Here is a 20482-nt window from a genome sequence, read left to right on the forward strand (position 1 = left end):
TAATTCAGGTTTTGTTACAATGTGGGTTGTATTTTGGAGTTTTCGGCCATTAATCCTATTGGTCATGATTACATTTTACCCACTAGCTTCACAAGTATTCCCAGATTCAATTCAACTCTGCCTTTATTTACGCTGAGAAAGAAACCTTCAGTCTTTTACAAGTATGCCAAGAATTATAATCTGAAAACAAAACCATCACAAAAACCCACATTCACACACACAAAGAGCAAGCAAAAAATGAAAAATAAAGCAAAGCAAAGCACAAGGATGTGTTGAAAGACACGACCAAAACCATGATCAACAAAACATTTACAGCAAAGGTTAATGTTCTCAATGAGTTTACTGAAACTACATGAAGACAAAATATCAAAGCTGCAAATTTGTTGCAAATTGGGTCATAGCCAGGATAATAGAAATACTGGAGGTTATGAGACCAAGAAATACATAACTGTGTAACTTTATTATGTTTTTCTTCACATATACATTCATTGAACTATTAAATTCTATTTTCTCTCAACTGAATCTCTCCACAGAGTGAATTTAAACTATGTTTCAGTGCCAGGATGTAAAATTGTTTGTGAAAAAAACAAAAACAAAACCCGTATTCCCCAACAGATTGTTTGTCTTAAAGATCAGAACATTAATAACTCTTTAAGAAAACACCTGCCCAAACAAACCCCCAGTTTATGTGTTATTTTCTAAAGTAACCTTCTCCTCAGGTCATCAAAGCCCTTGAACTGCCAGAGACAATAATGAATTGAAAATTATTCCAGATGGATGGAGCAGCACATCTGAAAGCAAACTCCAGTATATTTACTGTTGGAACCAGACGCAGAAGCCCGTCTCCACAACGGCTTTAATTATCTCCCGTTGGGAGAGTTAAAGATAAATAAAATGTTTTTTTGGAAGACCTTTAGACAGGAGACAGTAATGTTGTTCTCATATATTGACAGAAGGTCAGTGGTATGAACTGCAACTAACAATTCTATTCAATGTCATTTAATCTGTTGATTCTTTTATTGATCAAATTATTAATTGTTTAGTCTATGAAATGTCCAGTTGACACCACAAGTCAATCTTCAAATGTCTTTTAAAGGTCCAGTGTGTAACATTTAGGAGGATATTGTCATTATCACCTGAAAAAACAAATTGTTGTGTTTTTGTTACCTGAAATAAGCCTAACCCTAACCCCAAACAATTGTTATTTTCTGTCAATTGATCAGTGGTTTCAGCTCTACTATGTATAACCCCAAATTATGGATGAAGCTCTTTGACGTCAAATTTAAGTCTGACTTAATTTGATTGGATGCTGTTTTCCTGACACTCATCTAACAGGTCTCACTTGTAAACAATGTAAACAGTATCCTAGAACAAAACAAAATACTGAAATTTCTTCTCTTTGATTGATTGAAAACAGCTTGCAACTTCAAAACAAGCAACTGGAGAGATCTCAACATCCATTGTTGCTGTGTGGCATTCCATCCTACCAGGGTTGCTAAGAAACAGTTGTGCTGGCAACCTTTGGCTTAAACTTTAATCCTCTCTCTAAAGAAAATGTTAAGAACGTCAGAGAAAGTGCAGCCCTTGAATAATAATTTGGTGGTTCAGAATATATTTTCAAGCATTTGCAACAAAATATTTTCATATGATACATAGTGCTAATATGTTAAATGCATGATGAACCACTGTTGTATTTTTGCAATATCCTTTGCATGAGTTGTGAAATATAAATGTTTGCTCCCCACTTACAAGGAATGGTTTCATAACAAGCTGGCCGAGAGATTACAGCTTATGTTACTGTAGAGACTATTATAAAAAATACAGTATAATGGTATTGCAGAGTTTATTTCCTTGTTTGACAGCAAAGGTTAGCCATCTTCCCTCAAACAATGACCAAACAACTGTATATGTTTAGGCCTTAATATACAATAGCAATATACAGTGATCATTAGACAAGATGTTTCATGTTCCAGGTGGTTTACCCTCCTCAATATATCTTTAAAAAAATAATAATGATACAGTTAACAGATTATACAATGATCTGATAATCAGTAAGGTATCCTCTACTGCACATTGGTCAGTTCTGGCTCCTCAACATCGTTTATTCATTCCTGATAGCGGGCATTATGCTTTACATATACCATACTCTTACATACAAGTGTCTGGCAGGTATCAGGCACAACAATATAAGTCAGGAAAAATGTATTCATCTCTGTAAGTAACTTCATCTTTCAGTGGAACTGATAAAGCCTCTAAGATGTCCTCTAGACCGTTGCTCTTGCTTTACAATACAACAACTAGATAAAAGGACATCATAAATACCACATGCAGCCACATATACAGATCATTGGAAAAAGTAATTTAAAAAAGATAAAACTGCTTCTGCTTAAGCTCCTCAAGCGAGTCTCTCTAACACCTAAGTGCTTTGAAATAACAAAGTCAGTGGGTGGTTGGCCCTTCCTAAATTAACCATCCTTTATCTCCATACCTGGTCCTGGCCTAGAAATGTCAGAGCAGCTGGCTGCTGTTGGATCAGCAGGACTCAAGCTAAACAGGCTAATTTAGTGCTTAGGAATGTCATGAAATGGCAAAGCCACCAAATGCATAAAATAATAATATTTAAACAGATTTAGCAAGCTCATTATAACAGGGCAACAGAGATGGCAGAATCAAAATAACTGATAGTGTAAGTTAAGCTAATTGCTGGATTGAATTATTAAGAAGCTGTTGGATCCACAGAAATAAAAAGGAGCCAAAGCCTCAGAAGAGTCCTCATTTATTGTGTCAGGCTGTTGTATCAGTACACTGAGCAGCGCCGCATAATGATTCACACTCATCCACTTCCTGTTTCATGATGTGCCTGTGCCCCCTGTGACACAAACCTAATTAATTTGAAATGTATCATCCAATCATGTGCATTCGCCCATGCACAGACACACACATACACACACAGGCATTGTCCCTTTAGAAGGCCTTCGATATCAGATGTCCACATATTGCTGATCACAAGGTTAAATGATAGCATGGTACGTGCATATCCCTGCATATCTCATTACAAGGCTGTAGAAACACAACCCCATAAATCAAAAGTTACTGCACTGTAGCTGCATGACACTCATGAAGGTCAGAGGTGGATAGCAGCTGGCGCATGTTGAGCATCGCTGCATTTCTGACCCTGGAAGGAAAAGTAATATATTTCCACTGTACCTTCATTCATCTCAGGTCCATGCAGTTCCCACGGTATACAGCTGGGCCGCAACATCTTCTCAGCCCTCAACATGAAGGACAAATCCATATCGGTCCTTCCTCTTGTGCAATTCTCCCTTTCCGTACCTTCCTGATGTTGCTGCAGCATCAGCTTACTGTTCTGAGGATCCCAGATGAGGGACGGGACACAGATTAACATGGGGATCAGTCCACGCCCTCCCATTATTTCCATCCCCCACCTATGATCCTTATCAGCTATGGTAAAGCTTACCCTGTGCTGCCCCGTGATGGTCCACATGCCCACCCCCTGATCCCACTCCACCAGCAATCCCAGTGTGGTAGAAGGTACATTTTCTGTACAGGCCAAAGACACTGATATATGCTGGCAGTCATTCTTAAGCCAGGACCTTCCTTCATCCTCCAGCTGTGTAATCAGACAGTTGAAGTAGACTGTATTAGAAAGCTAATACTTGATAGTGACACAGAGACATATGTAAGGCCCAAGACAATCTTGGTGTAATCCTTTGATATCAGCAGTATTAAAGGATTGCATCCACTCCACTTGGAACAGACAGTACAGCAGCAACAATGTCTGCACTTCCTCTAATACCAAGAACACATTTGAACATGAAAATGAAACACTCTTGTAGTCACAGTCTGCGTGTTAACAGCCACTTCAGTATCTCACACCCCTGTAGGACAAATCAAATGACGTCAATACCCGGCCTCCCATGAGAGTACTTAACCAGCATTGTGCAAGTGCCGAAATCAGATAAGTCAACATAATGTGTACTAAAACACTGTAAACACTGTTAGAGATACTGTTTGTGTGTTTACAATACAGCCACACATTGCATTATTACACAGATGTTCATATATTTATGTCTTTATAATATTCTTCTGGATTTTTGTGTTCTAACTTCCTGAAATCTGTTTTAAAATGACAACTGATCTGCTTTTAACACTTACACATTTACTGTCATTTTATCTGCATTCATCTCTTTCTTTTGATCTGACATTTCAAGTCCTTTCAGTTCCTTTACCTTTGAACTAAAAATAAAAAAAGTACCTCCACAACTTCCACTGTTCATGCACAATTTGCTCCAACTCTGCTTTCAGAGCTTACATTTCAGCTGACACTTCCACTGACACCTTCTTTTCGTTTATACACTTGGACTGGCACTCCACTTCACCTGAAACTTCCAATCCGGTTTATCATCTACGCTCCGACTGACATTTCAGCTCCTTTCAGCACTTTCGCTGCAAGTAAGACTTCGAGAATGTCCTCCCAAGAATGACAGCCGGAGTTATTTCAGCACGTGGGCTGACATTTCTTTATATTCAAGTGTCAAAACCCTCTGATGGCTGTAGTAATTATGACGGGACCAAAGGAAGAAGTCAGGTGACATTGTTATAGAGTGACATACATATAAGAAGTCCACGTAGGGAGGAGGTTGAGGTAGACGGATTGGTCAACCAATGAATGGAGAGAGACTGTTGTTTGTTTCCCCGTTTCCAGCTGATAAGCAATACTGTTTGGTTTTAAGCATGATTATTCCCTAACCTTAACCCAGTGTATTATGGTAACCATGACTATGACAGTCCCCTGATCTTAACAAGGGTCAAAGGTTAATTTGAACCCAAACCATGATCTTTCCCTAAACCTGAGTTGTTGTTTTAATCAAACCTAAACTATAATGCTGTCACATCATGAAACAGACTTTTCCATTAAGATCTGTAGTGTCAGAGGGCAAAGTTTGGAAGATGTTGTTGTCCTGTGACTTCAGATCAAAATATGCTCCCATGTGTCGTTCTTGAGGGTATGGACCAACAGCGTATTTTCAGGTTCAGTGTTGGAGGACTTGTTGCTTCTGCTTCACTCAGCACTCACACTTAAATTGACACCTTGACTTCATTCAGTGCTTACACATCACCTGAAACTTCAACATCTTTCAGCCCCTCCATTTTCTCTCAGTAATTGTGCTTCAATTGCCACTTCAACTTTAACTTCTTTTAGTATTTCAACAATGTGTCAATTGTACATTTTCAGCATGGAGCCCACCTAAATGTAGCCTTTTCTAGCCTTTATATATAAAAATCTGTATCTGTATCTGAGCTTACGTAGAGCTTGGTTAGGCCTGGTTTATGGCACATTTCTATACAAGCAGATAAAGATCTAAACAAAGAGGGTTTAGGTTTTGTAGTAACCCACTCAGACAACCACATAACAACGGTTTCTGTCAGCTACACGAGGAAAGACAGAAGCCATGTCTGGAGGAGAGAACCAATTAGTCTTCTCTCCATGGCTTGTCACCTGACAGTCTGCTCATCCACAGCCTGATGGAAGAGCCTCTCCAGCCTGCTCATTCAAACCAATTAAGGTCTGGAGGTGTATTACCACACACTCATTACCTGTCTCTCACAGTGCTCTGCTGCTCTTCACATTGCAACTCATTGGTCTGTTGAAAGTCTCAGAGTTTTACCCTTTCATATCATCCTTCTAGTTTTCTTAGTTATGCCTTCTTCTCTCTGTATTTGTCCCTCTCCCCCCCTCTCTCTCTCTCTCTCTCTCTCTCTTTCCGTTACAGAAGGAAATACAGCCACAAATATTCTCTCATCAGTAGGCCTACGGAGAATAGCATCTGTGCCTGTGAATGATCATAAATCAGTTTGGACATATGTTACTGTTTAAGTTATAGTAAGCACCAAGACAAGAGAAATTAAAGTCGAGCGTGTTCAAGAACCCATGAGAATTAGAAATATGGAAATGCCCTACAGCGCCAAATGAAAACAACACAGAGACATCAAAACATCTATAAATGCACAGACAGTGACAAGAGGCTTGGGTCTCAACATTTCCCCATGCTGTTGGCACACAGAACAAGAAAACAAAACACTCAGATGTTGGGGTACAAAGGGCTGAACTCGTGTCACAGGCAGAGTGTGTTTATATTGCTTAAGCTGTCCAAACAGTTTATCCGTGTGAGATGGATGACATATCTGGAACATTTCAAATTCCCACATTCCCTGTTGCAAAACACACTAGAAACGATGTGCCCATAAACCTCTCAGAAATTAGCTGTAATTTTCGGAGCACATTTTGACTCAGCACTGAGATGGTTGGAATTCCCCCCATGACTGTAGTGGTGCTGGGAAAAGCAAAGAAAGACATAATTCTACTACAACATCCTAAGGGAACTGGAGCGTGCGACGAAGAAACTGTTTCACTTTCACAAGAGCACCTTGTGATAATTTCCGATTCAGAAGAAGTCTCATAATCACCTACATGCTGCTGTAGGTCTGTGAAGTGAAATCAGCTTTAATAATTACTGTACAGCTCTCCTGCTCCAGGTACTCACATACCTTTTCATTTATTCATAAAGGCAGCACAGTGTGAGCAGGACCCATTTGAATCCCTACTGGGCCTCTGTTAACTTGTTGAAAGGTCAAAACACGACTAATAAGAAAAAGTTGCATCGATTAACAGGAATTAATGGTCACTTGACACTCAACAGTGAATACCAGGATCTGTAATTGAGTCCAGATGGAGAAGCCAGTGAGTCCATTCAGCAAAGAAGAGAGCCTGTAGAGGGCCCCATTGGTCCTGCTGGTAGAGCTGTTGAGATTTACCTTTTGTGTTTTCATGGCCTATTCTTTTTTAATTTATCTAAGCTCAACTATTAACGTCATATTGTAAATAATCACTGGCTCACCATGAAGTGTGAACCAGTGACAGATACAGTAACACCTCTTTCTTAGGTTTGTGTTTCCTTCATAAGGATGGATTTACACTCTGGCAGGTGTGCTTTAGACAGCTGTGTGAATCTTTCACACCTGTTGAACAGTGTTGGTACATTTACTGACTGTAAGTACTGTACTTAAGTACATTGTTGAGGTACTTGTACTTCCATTTTCTGCTACTTATGCTCCTACTTCACCACATATTAGGGTGAAATATTGTACTTTTTACTTATTATGATTATTTTAAATATGTTTCATAATATTTCGCTCAGTAATGTAATGTTAGTTCTTCATGGTTCTCTCCTGCAACGTGATTGGATGCTGTCAGATTAGTTCAAACAAAGTGTATCTGTGGAATAAAGTGTCCACTTTCTGGGAATGAATAGCATTAAAGTTAGTTGTTTTAGGAAATTAAGGGAAATTAATTGAGTCATGGCACAAACAACATACTTTTTAATCTTTGGGCTTGAGGGAAGGTATCAGGAAGTCAAAAGGCTGAAGTGAAGTCACAACTTTTGTCAAGTCGAGTCTAGAGTCATCGAATTTGTGACTCGACTCCACATCTGTTTTTCACTATGGTTTTCAAGTCAATTACATGTATAGTTCTACATGTGGGATACTCTGATTGAAACATCTTTATGAGAACATATGCCTGCAGAAAATTAAGATATGAGAGACAGCAAAGAGACTCACACTGTTCACGTACCCTCTGAAGCTATTTGGCTAACAGCAGCGTAACAGAAGTGGTCTGATCACCGCCATGGCTCTTTTCTCTCTTTCTAGAACAGTCGTGTTTAACACACCTGTAAATTACTCCCACAGCCCTGCCAGCCTCCCCTTTCTGCCGATCCTCCCCCTCCGTGCTAATAACACCATAATGATGCCACTGTTAGTACAGTGCTGAGGCAGTGTGCTTTATGGACTGACCTCAAAATCAATTCAGCAGCACATAGGGTCTATTAATGGAGCTAGGTCTGAATCTCCTCCTCTCCTCTTCTTTCCTCTCTTCTCTCATAACCTCCTTTCTCATAACCTCTAATATTTATCCCCTTGCCTCTCCTCACCTCTTCTAGTTTTTGCTTTAGGACCTCACCGCGGACAGTAAATTACACACACACACCCAGCTCTTCTCATTCAGACCAGTTTTGACAAAGCAGCGGACGTTCTGCAGCCCTGTGGCACACATTAACCTCATAAAGGGAAAGTAATAGAGCCTGTCTCAACTGACACACAACAGCCATGAAAAAATGTATCATAGCACCAGTACCTCCCTTAGACTAGACCCATAGGTAAACTCGACTCAGTCAAACACACAGGTATGGCAGGTGCTTATATCCCTCCAAAGCAGACACATTTGATGGTCCAACTGAGTTATACCATCAAATAAACTGCTTTAGCTTAGCTCTCATTAGCGTATATTGAAAATAAGGAGGGATTTTACGACAGGGATGGAACAGAGGCATACTTGGGGGTTTGGGAGCACATTCCTGGACGGCGAGAGTAGCTGAGTCTCTTGCCGTGGTTAATTAGGGGAGTCTGTGGGAAACCCCTGAATCTGAAACCCCCCTCCAAAAAAACCACACCACTTCAAGTAATGGCGGCCATGTTGAATGGAACTCATTGTTTGGCGTCCAGAACGGAAGATTCCATCACTTACGTCCAGTCGTCTGAGCTGTCATCTTAAGTATGAGAGCGACTGCAGTAATAATACCAGACAACTGAGGAGGGAAAAGTACAAGGATGATAGCAGTTAAAGGGGCAATCCACCAATTTCACATGTCAAAGTAGCCACAAGGAGTACTACACAGCCTGTGAACACAGTTGCACAATGTTCTCTTTTTGCTCTGGAGGCTTAGTTAGGTCCAATCTCAGTGACATCACTAGGGTTATCTCGGCTTGAGTTTGGAGACTACAAATGTTTTTTTATGGAAGGTGTTACAAACCGGGGGAGTGAGTTTGAAAGAAATAGATACAGGGCCGGATTAACCTGCTAACGGGCCCTGGCAACGAGGCAAAATGATGAATGAGCTGTGGGCCTATTGGTTGGTGTTTCTAATATTTTGTCCAGCTCATTTATATCAACAAGGGTAGACTACATATTATATTAAACACCTCATAACTCAATACAAAAACAAGAGCCTCGGAAATGACCATTTAGTGTATAATTGAGTGTTATTGTGTTTTTTTCCTGACAGGAGTTAGATCAGCTAGACCACAGCAGTTACAATGTCATCAGAGTTCAATACAAGGCAAGATATTCAGATCAAGGGATAGATGTAAGGTTCACAAGTCTGCCTATGTAAATACCTACACCTCTGAATAAAAGTTCACAAAATCATGCCACAGCCAACGCTTGCACAAGCAGAAAGAGCACAATTCAGCATCAGATTCTGAGGTCACAAACTCACGCCACCAGTTACAGACCTCAAGTAATGAATCAACTGTACTCAATTCCATAGACTTAAAGGCATACTGTGCAAGATTTTAACCTTAATATAACAGCTTCGAAGTCATTTCGATGGTAAACGAACTCGTAGTATAGCGAATCATCCCGATAGCAAAGCAGGAGAGGGACGCCGCTGGCAGAACCAGCAATGCAACTCTGAAAGGTGGCGTCCCGCCAAATCTCGCGAGAATAACAAATTGCTTTACGGCGCGACGTCACATACATCAGCGACATAAGAAGCAGCCTCAATGGAAGACACTAGCAGGCATTCACTCAGACGTTACCTGGTCAGTAGACATCTTCGGAGTCTATCTTTGCCTGTTCGATGTCCGACGCTTCCATCCTACTGAACATGGGGGAGGGGATCAGGCCGTGAGTGCAGAGACGCAGAGCCGTATATAGAGACGGCTCTGGTGAGTGGTATTTACAACAGTTAACGTTAAATACAAGTACTCCGCAGCGACTCTAGGGGTAGCTGTTTGACAAAACCGGAAAACTGCATAGTATGCCTTTAATATTATATGAATAAGCAATGCAGAGAGATAACTATAAGGAGTCGGATTTTGTGCGTCAACAACCAAATGCATGCAGTCTGGCTAACAGGAATACGATGTAAGGTCAAACATTAAATGCATGCTACACCCATTGACCGAATCAGGTCAACAGTTTTTTTTTAAATCTAAAAAAAAAAGTTTGTTTTATTAATGTATTTATTAATTTTCCAAATTATAAATTATAGTATTCACATTATAGTATTCACCACACGTATTTCTTAAGGGTGCTATGGAGGTGCTATGGCAGGATAGTAATCAGAGTACCGTACAAGGCCTACCAGCATTGTGACTAAACTGTCTTGGTCAAAACATACAATACAACGATGTGTCACACAAAGAGCTATTTGTAGTCGATCCTCACTGCAGATGCACCAAATACATACTCTTGTTTCTCTGATGAACATGCATTTTTGAAAAATAAAGAAAGCAGAATAGAACTTTTTAACCCAAACATAAAAAAACTCAAATATTGAGTGTGACCCATTAGATGAGAAAATGTTATACCATTCAATCAATAAAGTGAATCGCTGCAGCGTAGAGCCATGCAGATTAGTTTTTCTTATTGCTATGCCTGAAAACTGAAATAATGTGGATACAAATGATGCCTCTAACTCAGCAGTAGCCTACTGGGAATATAAACGCAGGTTTTTATTTTCTCGGTTTACCCTATTAGTCATAATGGGAACCAGATACTGTAAAGCTAGAAAGAAATGCTGAATAGAATATAAACTGCTGATTGGTTTAATTCTTATTTGCATTGCAGTTTGCATAATTCTGAATCAAATGACCCATGAAAATTTCATTGAGAAGCCTATGCATGGTTGTATAGTCAATTTGGAATTATAGTTCCATCAGCTTAAATAGATTAGCTGGTTTATTTTTGGTGTGTTTGTATTTATTGAGGATGCAGATGTTTCCTTATTTTTAAAAGGCACAATGACAGAAATTAATCCGTGCATATTGTGAGATTAACATGTGGTAGGTAATTAGATCCGTTTATGTGGAAAATTGAAGTTGAAAATAGACGCTTTTTAGAAAAAGAAAGCAATCTCTCTGGTCATTGATCTGATTGCCTGATAGCTGTGAGCAACTTGAAGAGTCCTGCTGATAAGGATTCATGTTTGAATTGCCTCCACTACAACAGGAATGCACAAACATGCTTCTAACAATACACATAAGCTTTGGGAAACACTGTCCTGTCTCCTGGAATATTGGTAGGGCACATATGGTTTTGAGGTAAAAATGTGGCCAGACACTTATTGCAAATAATAAACAGATTTACAGGAATGCATATACACAGCCTTCACAACAGAGCCACAGTGTGTTTGTGTTTGTACATGCCTGAGCACACAGGGTACAGTAATTGGCGACCTGATAAATATTTGTGTAGAACCTCCTCAGCAGGAGAAAACAGAGAGGCATGCTTTCAACACTAATGCCTTCAGGCTGCAGACCAAAAATAATTCAGGGATGGAGCCCACTTACATGCTTCATGTCAACATTTCAGAGGGCCTGTAGAGATGATGATGATGATGTGTCAACAGAAACATTAAAATGTAATGCAGGTTTTGAATAACTGGTTAAGGGTTTTTTACCTAAAAGAGAACCTGATCAAACATATCACATAAGCTATAAGATAAATATGTTCATAAAAACACAGGTTTAATCACGTTCACAACAAGTAGCTTCAATCCAGACAGACAGAAGCAGATAAAGTTTAGTCACATCCTGCATCCCAACTTAATGGCATGCTTTGTCAGAAGTATGTAATCTCATTTCAATCCAATCCAATCCACGTTCTCCCTAATGATGAAACACTGAATTGATTCATTTTAGAGTAATTGGAAATAACCTGAGCAGCGGTGCTCAGTGGAATGCCACTAGAAAGTAAACAGCAAGGTGTGTCGCAGTAAGAGCCATCTGTTGTTGTTTGGGAGAAGCAGTGCGGAGATGGAGAGTCAACCATGACTACTACAAGCAGACATATATTCTAGCTAAGGTAATAACAAATGCCTATATCAATTATTGTGTAATCTTGTCTGTTTACTGAACAACATGTCTTAAACTAAGGAAATCATAATTTCATACCACCCCAAATGACATCTTCAAATTGCTTGACCAATTAAATTTACAAGGATATAAAACAGCAAAAAGCTGCCAATTCTCACATTTAAAAGGCTGATAACTAGCAAATGTTATGCATTTTTGTTAAAGAACCATGTGTTTCATTATTTAATATAGTTGTAAATATATATTTTATGTCAGTCAACTCATGCTGCATTTAGCAATAATTTTCATTACCAATTAATATGCCAATTATTTTCTTGATTAATTACTTGTTTGCATTCTAAAATGTCAGAAAACTGTTACAAATACCCAAGTTGACATTTTTAATTAGCTTGTTTTGTCAAACCAACAGTCCAAACCAAAAGCAATCAGCGAGGACCAGAAAATGTTTACATTTAGACAAGATATAAAATGTGAATTTCTGGTATTTTTGTTTAAAAAACTGTAAAGGAATCATTGTTTTCTGGTACAAATCAGTGAAACATTTAAGCTTTAATTCTGACAGGACTTTGCGTGAATACCAGAAGGCTGCTGAACAAATTATTGGGCAGATAAGATAACATCCTGACATGAAAGATACTGAAGACTGTATATGTATGTTTGGTTTCAATTATAAATAGCTGTCTGCAGAGGACTTATGTGAAAGTTTGAGCTTAGGTCCGCCAGTATAGTATTCGTCATGTATGGATTGTGTGGGTGTTCAAAGGTGCACAGTATTGTCCCTAAGTTCAGGATTTCTTCAGCCCATCAATCTTGTAAGAGGCCTACGTGAGTCCGATGATTCATGGAAGAGGAAAAGTGTTCTGCTTATCCTCCGCTCTGCTGGAATGTCATGCTTTGCGTCCTCTGGATACAGGGGGGTGTTCTGCACTTCCTCAAAACTCATTTTCCTCCATGCCTAGTCCATTCTCTTCTGGGAATGGATTTAAACTGCAGCCAAGGCAACAATATGTACCAGCAGCAATAAAAAGTCTCCGCTGCTAAAGCAATGAGGCATTTTAATAGGATGAGCTGAGACTGTTGAGAAGGCAACCAGGCGTCCTCGCCCTCGCTGTCTGTCTCTTCCTCTCTTTTCTGAGAGTTGCAATTGTTTGAAGTTTGGACTCAACAGGGATTTGGATGATTTAAGGTGAAAATGAAGGGTTAGATGTGTAGAGTGGAGGCATAGGGGAGACGGGGGAGCCGAGTTCTTAAAGTCTGATCATTATCTGCGCCTCCTGTTGCGAAGCAGGCACCACAACACCCAGGCAGTGGCCTTGAAACACCACACTTGGGAGAATTATACTAAACACTCTGTCAGAGCTCATTTTTTGTCTCAGCGCAGACATACAGTGAATATGTTTCACTCATGAATCCAATGTGTGTCAATAATGGAGACATGTATCCTCCATCACATGAGGGTCTGCTGTTTTAGGCTTCAGTCAGTCACACTATACTACGATCAGACCACAACATGACTCCATCCCAGCTCACGGTGTCTTTTACTACCTTAGCCAGAGTCTAGGAAATCCTCTTAAGAGAGCTGCTTGTTGCAAGTTTCCAAATCCTGAACCTACACTCTGATCCTCTCCAGATGCAAGTGATGCAGATTAAACATCCAGTAGGTCCATAAAACACAACCAGGAAGCAATACTTCATCCAATCCATAACATGAATTCTCTGCTCTGACATGTGGTGGTGATAAATACAAGATACCCACAGAAGAAATGCAGAGTTTTTATTCCTTACAGTCCATTTACTTTTCTGATGGAAAAAACAATAGAGTACTTTGCTGCATGCAAAGTTATGATGAGGGGCCCATATGAAGGAAACGGGGGAGAAAATGACTATAAGAGGGAGCAATAATGGTGAGGACTATTCTCATTAGTCAATTCCTCTCTCTACTCCCCAGCCAATAAAAGCCAGTCTCATAATGTGCTCTTAACCCGAGCTATGACCTAGACACAGGAAATCCCTATTTAAAATGCAGTTTTCATAAAAAATCATCTGGGAAACAAAGTCAGTTGTGAGCCGGTGGGAGAGAAATAGTTAAACGAGCACTTTGGCTTTCGTGAATCTAATTACCATACGGAGACACACGAGTCTTACTGATAGGAATAATATCATCTCAGAGGCAGAGTGTCATACCGGAAAGCAATTCAACGCTTAGTGTCATGGTTAAAGTACTCCTCAGTTCTCCTTGAATTGGCTTTCACTGACTTGTTCTGTGAAGTTTCATTCAGATAAAGCTTGCCTGGAAAATTTAAGTGCAGAGGAATGTCTGTTTGAGATGTATCCTGTCTTAGAGTTGGCATCTTTCTTGCAGTTCCCTTCCCTGGTTCTGCTCCACTGCCTGTCTGCCAGTATACCTGTCTCCCTGCCTGCCTTTTTGCAGGCTCATTCTCTCTTAGGTGGCAGTTTACATCAGGAGGCGCATGGTGATGGCACTGCAGCCATCTGCCACCCAAACTGAAGGAATGCCATCACCAGCTGGAGTCCAGGGCAACACTTCTGTCACCTCTGCTAATAGACCTAAGACACACAGTGGGTCAGCTGTCATCTGTCAACTCTGACCCTTAACGAATGCTGCGACATGAAATCAGTAACATGCCACAATGCCCTCCTGGTGAACCACAAACTTGGAAAGATTTCAGAGTGATTTAAACAATACAAGCCAGCTTCCTCTGCCCCTGTATGGACATGAAAGTGGATACGTGCCGCCCAGCTGTCCTCCCTACACTCTATGAAGCCAAATTCAGGAGTGGAAACTCTCTCACAAGTCAAAGTCCACGGGGCTTCTGCTCACACTGACAGCCTCCACGGCTCCGTCAGTTCATTACTGGAGCTTGCATTCCATTACAAAGCAAAACAAATAACCACAGAGTCATTATTTATTTAAGGCCATTACCAACCACTGTAGAACAAAGGCCGCCAATGTGCCAGTAAGTACTTTTAAGCTCTGTTCAGCTATTAAGTGCAGATACACTCAACTAAAATTGACAAAACACGGAAGACAAAATAAATTAAACACTGAAAAAGGACCACAGCTATGAAGTAAATTGCAAACACTGCAATAAATAAGGGTCATATTACTTAAGGTTGCAAGCCAAGTATGTGTTTGCTGTGTATACTGTATGTGCCTGACACATCTCTTTTGGTTGGTTTCGGTTTTATTTTTCTGTTTGTTGTGGCAGTTTGTTTTAATTTGCACACCTTGACATATCAGCCCTCATTTGACTTATTAATCTAGTTATACACTCAATATAATGGTTAAATGTTCTGTATTAATATACATTTAATCTCAGCAGGGTTCCAAGAAAGTAAAGCAATAAAAATGCAATACATGACTAATTTGTGAGCACTGTAGGACGTGAGTTTACCATCATTTAAGAGCATAATGAGGAACTGTTAGATCACTGCCTCTGTCTTTAGAAACAACATTGTAGTCTGCATCTTCTCCAATTGTAGAGGAAATCCTCCCAACCCCCCGTTGCCGTTTTCATCTGGTTTTGGAACCCCAGGAGTCTTTGCTATGCCATGATTAGTTCTTTTACTGGAGGAAGTCTAGTGAGGAAGAGGAAGAGAGAGGGAGAAATTCTAGGGGAGTGAGGGGCTGCCTCTCTCTGGCTATTGTTTGGACACAGTTCCTCTCACGCTGCATTGACCACAGACAGGGCGTGGCAGAGGGAGGCCAGGCAGGGAATATGAGGGTGGGAGGGGGGGTATTCGAGTGGTGATGGATACAGGGGGAAGGTTAGAGCGCATTGCATACTTTCTCTGCATGTGGACAGCGAACAGGAAGGCGGGTGGTCCCTGGAGAGCGTTACAGAGAGAGAGAGAAAGAGAAAGAACTGGAGTGGGTGGGATTTTGCCCCTGTAGTTTGGCGCTCTGTTCCCAGCCCATGTGCACGATGAAGTAATGAGAGACCCGGGGCCTCTGACAAACTCAGGCCAGATGGGGAGAGGATTCTTCCCCACAATTACTCTGCAGCAGAGAGCATTAGAGCCAGTGCAGCTTCCCCTCTGAGAAAAGATAATCACTGGGTCTTATAGAAGAATACTTAATCAACAGTGTTTTACAGCACGCTTTACAGTTTGGAGCATGTCTTTAAATATTTCAGCTGTGTTATCTTCCTCTATCCATGAATACATTATAGGCAACTGCCATGTCTCAAAAGCACCTATTATGGGGTTGAAAAGTTGGAGCTGCTGGTTCTGGAAACATTTTGCACAAATCTATTTTCAATGTTTACTTCTTCATTTTGTCAACAAAAGGTAAAGTTTTTTGTTACATTCACTAAGCAATGCTCTTTTGGAGTGAAGGACCATTAAAAATAAGAAAAATCCAAGGTGCCCTCAGTCTTGAGCATTAATAACAAGCTTTTAATATGAGTCTTCTAAACAATCTGACAATACCATAATGGTCGTCAGTGTTAATTGTTTAAATTTGTTTATCAGAAATCATGATTTTTTTTCTGCGGTATGGTGGGTGGTTGTGAAAACCAGAATCAAACTGAGTCTCTGCTACTGTCACTATGGGGAAGAAGACATTTAGTTTAGCCATTAGTTCATTTTGTCAGTGCAATTGGGAAACAAATTAATCTAAAATTGACCCCTAATCCATAAGTGAATGATTCAATTTCCCCAAGGGGATGAATAAAGTAGTTCTTGTTTCTACAAAGCATAACCATTAGCTTCCACTCGCTCTTCTGACACCACTAATAACAGAATTTTCTCACAAAATTCTCGTTGGGAGTTGTAGTTGACCTGTTAACTAGGTTTTATGTCTTGCACCTTTAGCTTTCTATGAATGAACCAGACATTTTAAAACACAGTTACTCATCTGTTGTTCAGCCTGGAGAATTTAATACCCATCCAAGTCCTGGAAGTGGTCCAACTGAACCAAACATGGTCTACGCCAGATATAACTCTTACTTTCATAATCCTGAATGTCTAATGACAAAATAACTCCTCTCACTTTATAAAGCCACAGTTCTAACCTTGAGCCCCTTATTTTACCTTGACTGTCACCAACCGTGATGCTGTGGATCAAGTGAAAATCTGTGAATTCATGCATACATTACTGCTTTCTCCCTTTGTGTTCAGCACATTGTTCCCTGTGTCACCTTTTACTCCTCATACTGTATGAGTCACCAACAGCTGCCTTATAGTTGTGTTTTAGAAAGGTTTATGGATCAGTATTGGCAGACTCCCATGAGTCCATGATGAGCACTTTCTCACTGAACGACTGCCGGGCACTGATCTACCAAGAGTATAAATAATGTAATGTATCCCATAAGGTTACCTCACATTGATTTTAGAGGACAAAATATTTTCATACAGCCTCTGTTCCCTGAGACAAATTGAGTGCAAGCTGGATACATAGCTCAATGTTTTCCCTTCACAAGTCAGATGGACATTAGATATGGCAGCAATGCAGTCGATTAGTGCTGAAACATCAGCGTTGTTTAGGAATGTTAAACAAGGTCTTGACATCAATGTGATGGATTAAGAGGAAGGGCCAATAATAAGGGGGTGTCATCACCCTGGCAATGAATACATTACTGTCAGTGGCTTGAATAAAAGGAGGCAGGTTGTTTGTAACAGTCAGCCAAAGATCCTTTCCATTGACTTGAAGATAAGACATTATCTCTTGTAAACAGAGATATGCTTAGAAAAATTACACAAAATGTACAAAAGGAATCCTGATGCAGGATGTAGAGACTGTAAGTTTTCCGGTGATTTAATCTCGCGATTAGTTCGGTAAGAAGGACAGACTCCAAGGCCAACACGAACAGCAGGCTGAAGTGCTGTGTTTATGGCGTTATTGGACATCTGTCAGAGATGTTATTGAAGCTCTACAGGGAAACAGCAAAAATTCTGACATTTTGGCACAGTGCAATATATTAACAGGAAGTCAGTTCATGCATATTCAAAAACCTCGTTCTGCTGCTTTGATCCTGCACAGGGCAGAGCCAACAAATGGACTAACAAACAGCCCGGCCTTGTGAGGGATACACACCTAAAGAACATTTAATCTCCCTAAGCCACTGGACGCTGACGCTGGCTCATCACACACCAAACTGCCTAACCCGAGAGATCTCTCAGACGAATCATCTTAAACTTAAAATCTTTAAAAAAACATCCTTAAGCTAAGCGGTTCTCAGGCTCATCCCTCTTTATGCGGGCAAGGTGAGGGCTCTGCTGTGTTAGTTTGTCAGCTTGAAAAAAAGAATGGTGGTGGAGGACTGTGTGGCTGTGTTTGGTTTGGTCAGTCACCTGACTGCTAGACTGGCCTCTGGGAACAGGAAGTATGACATCACTGCTCTGACATTCAGGAATGTGGGAATGTCAGGCTGCCTGTTCACACTACTGGAACGAAGCAGAGCAAGCAGGATGGACACAACAGATAACTCACTGTAGCGTGAGTTATTCCAGCAATAAAGAGGCTAAGGCCGTTTTTAGACCTGTCGTGTAAAACAATGTTACCCCCCATTTTAGGGGGCCACACCATTGACACAGGATCCTCCAACCATGGGGATAACTTTCTTGAGTTGTAAAATCCCTTCTCACAATATCATATACCATTGTAGTTTGGCTATCTCATCAGTTTTCAATCCAAGTGGCAACATCCCATGTTTACAGCCTGGTACAAAAAAAAAAAAAAAATATATATATATATAGCTAATTTCCGCATTCATTACAACTGTACAGGAATCTTTGCATGAAACACCTGTTTCTTTCGTTAATTACATTACTCCCACGCTCCACGTCTCTGCTCATTGTTGGATTAGCAAGGAGCCAGCAAAGTCAGGGTTACCAAGATGGCGATGGCCAGAGCCAACCACACTGAGCTTCACAACAGTTCTTCAGAAACCTATGTATGACTTTGTGGAGACTATGTCCATTTTTATTTATACGGTCTATGCTTCAAACACATTCATCTGTTACTCAAATAATACTTCCTACTTTGTATTTTATTGTCTCACTGGTACCTTAAAAAACATACACCCAACAAATTTTTCATTTTTGAAAAACGAGGCTGTTTTTGCTCTGAATGCACTCTAAGGGTGGACAAACTGACACATCCGATTCAGATACTGCAGTTCCTTCACCAGTCTCACAGGCCAAGAAAAGATACCCAGTTGGGTAGCTTCATATTGGGACATACTCACTTCAACAGCACACTAGTGTAAACTGTGATGCAAGCTTCCCTTCCTGCCTGCTTTTTGTGTATTAAAAAGTATATCCACTACACAGCAGATGAGGGCTAAATCAACCCTGGTCTTCCTTGAGATCTTAATGTTAATGAGAGCAGAGGAAAAAAAGGATCCGCAGTGACAGTTTCTATTTCTCTCTCATAACTTTCAGCCATCATTGTTGTGATTTAGTCCACTGTGTGCTGCCCACCTTATGTCACATACTGGTTAACTGTCCCCACTGTTGACGTGCTTAAAGCAGCAATTTCACTTCCATAAAATTGGGGGACTTGCAAGACACATTTTAAAAATGAATGGCCAAAACCAGAGCAGCAAACGTATGTATGGATCAAACTCCTATCCTTTATTTCCCATAACGTAACTTGACATCATTATAACATCAGTGCTATTTTCTCACAAGACCATGTGTGAAACTGGCAGAGTGACCCTTTAATTGCATCTTGAGAGTGCATTGCATTAATTCCGGAGAACGTGCACAACTAAGGCGCCGAGGGAACACGGGATAAGCCCTGATAGCCGTGATTCACATGCCAAAGGCGTAGTTAAAACAATCAGCACTCTAAAACCCCATTTTACATAGATCAGCCTTTAGGACCAGCAGTGGAAATGAGGAATCACCTGCTGCTGAACTACATTTAATGGACACTGACAGCAAGCTGCTTGCTAGTGTATGATCTCAATAACCTCCAAGCTTCTAAACATATCCAAGTCAAATGCAGAACATGCACACACCCTGAGGCCAGGGACTTTTTCAGAGGCCTTTTCACTATATCAGCAAGCCAAACTTTCTATACGTCCAGGCTGAAAAGATGAATCTGTTACGTTATCCTATATTCTGCTGTAAGCTTTAAGATTTTCATGGCTAATTAGTTGCTCAGTACAGTGATTTAGTCATGTGGTATTTGTTGTTCAGTTCACACATCAGGGCAACACGCAAACAAGATCACGGGGACTTTCCGGCTTACACTGTTGTTCCAAACATTACAAAATAAAACTCATCATTAATGAATCCAAGATGTCAGCTGTATAAAAGTAGTAAGAAGGTTTAATTAGACACAGGCCGTCGTTTTACACAAGCTGAAGCAAACAGAAAATAGCTATAAAGATAACAATTGTGAACAAGAGTAGACAACAACTATAAAACTGTGTCTATCATTCATAGTGTTTACGTAAGTGATATTAGAAAGCATGTGATTTCAGGACATGAAGCCAAAACTTCAACATTTGAATGAGCAGAATGAGCAGTCCCATGAAAACTTCAGTTTAAA

The 20482-nt window shown here is 40.3% G+C and overlaps 1 protein-coding gene across 8 annotated transcripts in view; it reads right to left on the bottom strand.

Moving 5' to 3' along the window:
• Positions 1-20482, bottom strand: part of kaznb (kazrin, periplakin interacting protein b) — a 106935-nt gene that overhangs the window by 42987 nt on the left and 43466 nt on the right. Inside the window, exons 1-2 of one of the 8 annotated variants that reach the window (XM_051413905.1) lie at positions 3479-3520; positions 3208-3367 (exon numbers count right to left, since the gene is read on the bottom strand). The exons of 6 other annotated variants lie outside the window; for them this stretch is intronic. In XM_051413905.1, coding sequence (XP_051269865.1) covers positions 3208-3367; positions 3479-3505 — 187 coding nt within the window. In that variant the 5' untranslated portion in view covers positions 3506-3520. Of the gene's footprint in view, positions 1-3207; positions 3368-3478; positions 3521-20482 lie in introns of those variants that run through there. One more of the 8 variants, XM_051413906.1, reaches the window with a different exon arrangement.

This window comes from Dicentrarchus labrax, unplaced genomic scaffold, assembly GCF_905237075.1.
Source record: "Dicentrarchus labrax unplaced genomic scaffold, dlabrax2021, whole genome shotgun sequence".
In the NCBI taxonomy this organism is placed as follows: domain Eukaryota; kingdom Metazoa; phylum Chordata; class Actinopteri; family Moronidae; genus Dicentrarchus; species Dicentrarchus labrax.